Source organism: Lepisma saccharinum, chromosome 18 (genome assembly GCF_977018435.1).
Source record: "Lepisma saccharinum chromosome 18, izLepSacc3.1, whole genome shotgun sequence".
Lineage (NCBI taxonomy): Eukaryota > Metazoa > Arthropoda > Insecta > Zygentoma > Lepismatidae > Lepisma > Lepisma saccharinum.
Window position 1 is genome coordinate 54545814 of NC_139246.1, and position 2343 is coordinate 54548156.

The 2343-nt window shown below is 36.4% G+C and overlaps 1 protein-coding gene across 1 annotated transcript; it reads left to right on the forward strand.

The window, feature by feature from the left end:
- LOC146002093 (uncharacterized) lies at window positions 1–1712 on the forward strand. The gene is made up of 3 exons (XM_083139810.1): window positions 1–35; window positions 449–529; window positions 1299–1712. The coding sequence occupies exons 1-3, from the start codon at window positions 21–23 to the stop codon at window positions 1632–1634; spliced, it is 432 nt and encodes a 143-aa protein (XP_082995936.1). The 5' UTR covers window positions 1–20; the 3' UTR covers window positions 1635–1712.
- The last annotated feature ends 631 nt before the right edge of the window (window positions 1713–2343 follow it).

Sequence of the window (2343 nt, forward strand, 5' to 3'; positions counted from 1 at the left end):
GTTACGAACATCGTTTCACCATGAACACCTTTGCAGTAAGTAATGACATATTCATATATCGAATATCACGTAGCCTACTTATCTTTGTTGTGATCGATAAAATATTATCAAGCCAATATGTCTAATTTCTTGTCAGTTTAAGAAGTCCAATACACCAGCATGATAATTATTTCAGCTGTAAAGAACTTAATATAAAAGGACAAATGAATATAAAATAAATATTTTCTCTCATATATATATATATATATATATTCTGCTATTTATTTTATTTAATAATTTGTGTAAATAAATTAGTATTAATAGGTAATTTTTATTGAGAGGAAGAAAATAGTATATAAGTATATATAATACTATTAACACTAAAATTAATACTTGATTATGTTGTCGTGACTAATGAAATGCAATATGTCATTTTAACTTGGTAATTGTTAATGTCTTTCCCTTCCAGATTGTCGTAGCTCTCGCCGCTTTCGTGGCAACAACTAATGCCATTGGCGCAATCGGAGGTTACGGTGGCATTGGTCATTATGTAAGTATATTTATAATATCATTAAAGGAATTCATATTTCTGCTTCTTGCAGATTTCTTGAGTTCATTCATCTGTTACACATGAACAATTCGACCGTTCTTAATCAGTAGATTTAGGTAGATATAAAATTATTCCGAAGATTGATTGATTGATTGAATTGTTGTTTTAAGTCCACTTTATGCACAGTAAGGCTAATCGGGACTGGACCTACAGTTTAAAGTGGGATCCGAACCACTATGTGCCTCCACCGGGAATTGAACCCGGGACCCCTTGATTACAAGGCGACGACACTACTACTGCGCCATCAGGAAGGCCTTATTCCGAAGACGAATGAAAGAATATAAGAACCTATTTATCATTGTTAATGTGGCTAAATTAAAATGACCTAAATAAAAATAGTGAAGACAGTAACATTTTAATTTCAATGCCTATGGAATCATTTTATCAAATTACCTCAAACTCATTTTAATCAGCAATTCAGAATAAATTCATTTATATGGTATTCAACCTGGATTCTATTTTAATTGTAGAAATGATTATTTTAACAGGAAATCTTTTATCGGTACCTACCTGTTGATCGTGTTATTCCTTTACTCTGCGAGTGAAAACAGACTTGGATTTTTTTATTAAAAATATATAGTATTGTTAAATGTTCCACGCATTTACATAGATTTGAGTAAAACTATACAGATGACAGTTAATGTTTCAATTGCACATCAAGTGAATTTTTCTTTATCTTTCATTGCCAAATTTTAAAATCTTCATTTAGGCCTACCCAAGATACAACTTCGGTTACTCTGTGTCCGATGCCCTGACCGGAGACCACAAGAACCAGGTGGAGGTGAGGAATGGTCCATTGGTGAGTGGCCAATACAGTCTGGTGGAAGCCGATGGCAGCCACCGATTGGTCAAGTACGGCGCTGATGACGTCAACGGCTTCAACGCCGTTGTGAGCAGAGTTGGCCCCAACGTCCATGTGTTCAGCCGCTTGGGAGGCGTCGGAGGCATCGGAGGCGTCGGAGGCATCGGAGGTGTCGGAGGCTACGGAGGCTACGGACTGGGCTACGGTGGGCTTGGAGGCTATGGTGGAGCTTTCTATGGTTAAAGAATCATATTTCTCGATGAAAACGAATGCGTTTGTGTACCAGTGATGCGAAGAAAATAAAAATCATGGGCATAATAATGTTCTGTTATATTCATTTGATAGCCACACAAGAAATGAGATAATTTAAAATGCAAATTACATTTTGTAACCCTTACTTTGATCCTTAATTGAATCAGATCATAGGAAAGATTGTACTATGTCTTCTCTTACGCCTTATGGCTCGTCAGCACATAAAAACCGGTTGATCTCCAGAGGTCAATTTTATTTTGGAGGGGAAGTTTCCTTTCGTCTTAAAACCGTAGTTCAAGTGACGGAAATTACAGAGTTAACTTTATCACTGAATGAAACACCAAACACCAAAAGAAGAAAAACACCAAAAGTAAATATTATATTGGTCTAGTTATCAAATTCGTTATGCACTTGTTCCTAGCATTTGGTAAAACAACATATATAGTATGCAATTAATTTTAAAAAATACATATCTCCAAGATGAACACACGACCTACGTGGCTGAGTGGTTTGCCGAGCACGCTACAACAGCCAGGGCCCCACGTTCGACTCTCGACCTGAGAGTATGTCTTTTCTGTGAGTGTCCCTTTATCAATTTCACCATATCATCACTCATTCTCATCGCGGCGACTAGCCAAAAGTGACCGAAAAGCAACGCTAACTAACATAAAGCAAATAAAATCAAACCAAGATGAACACA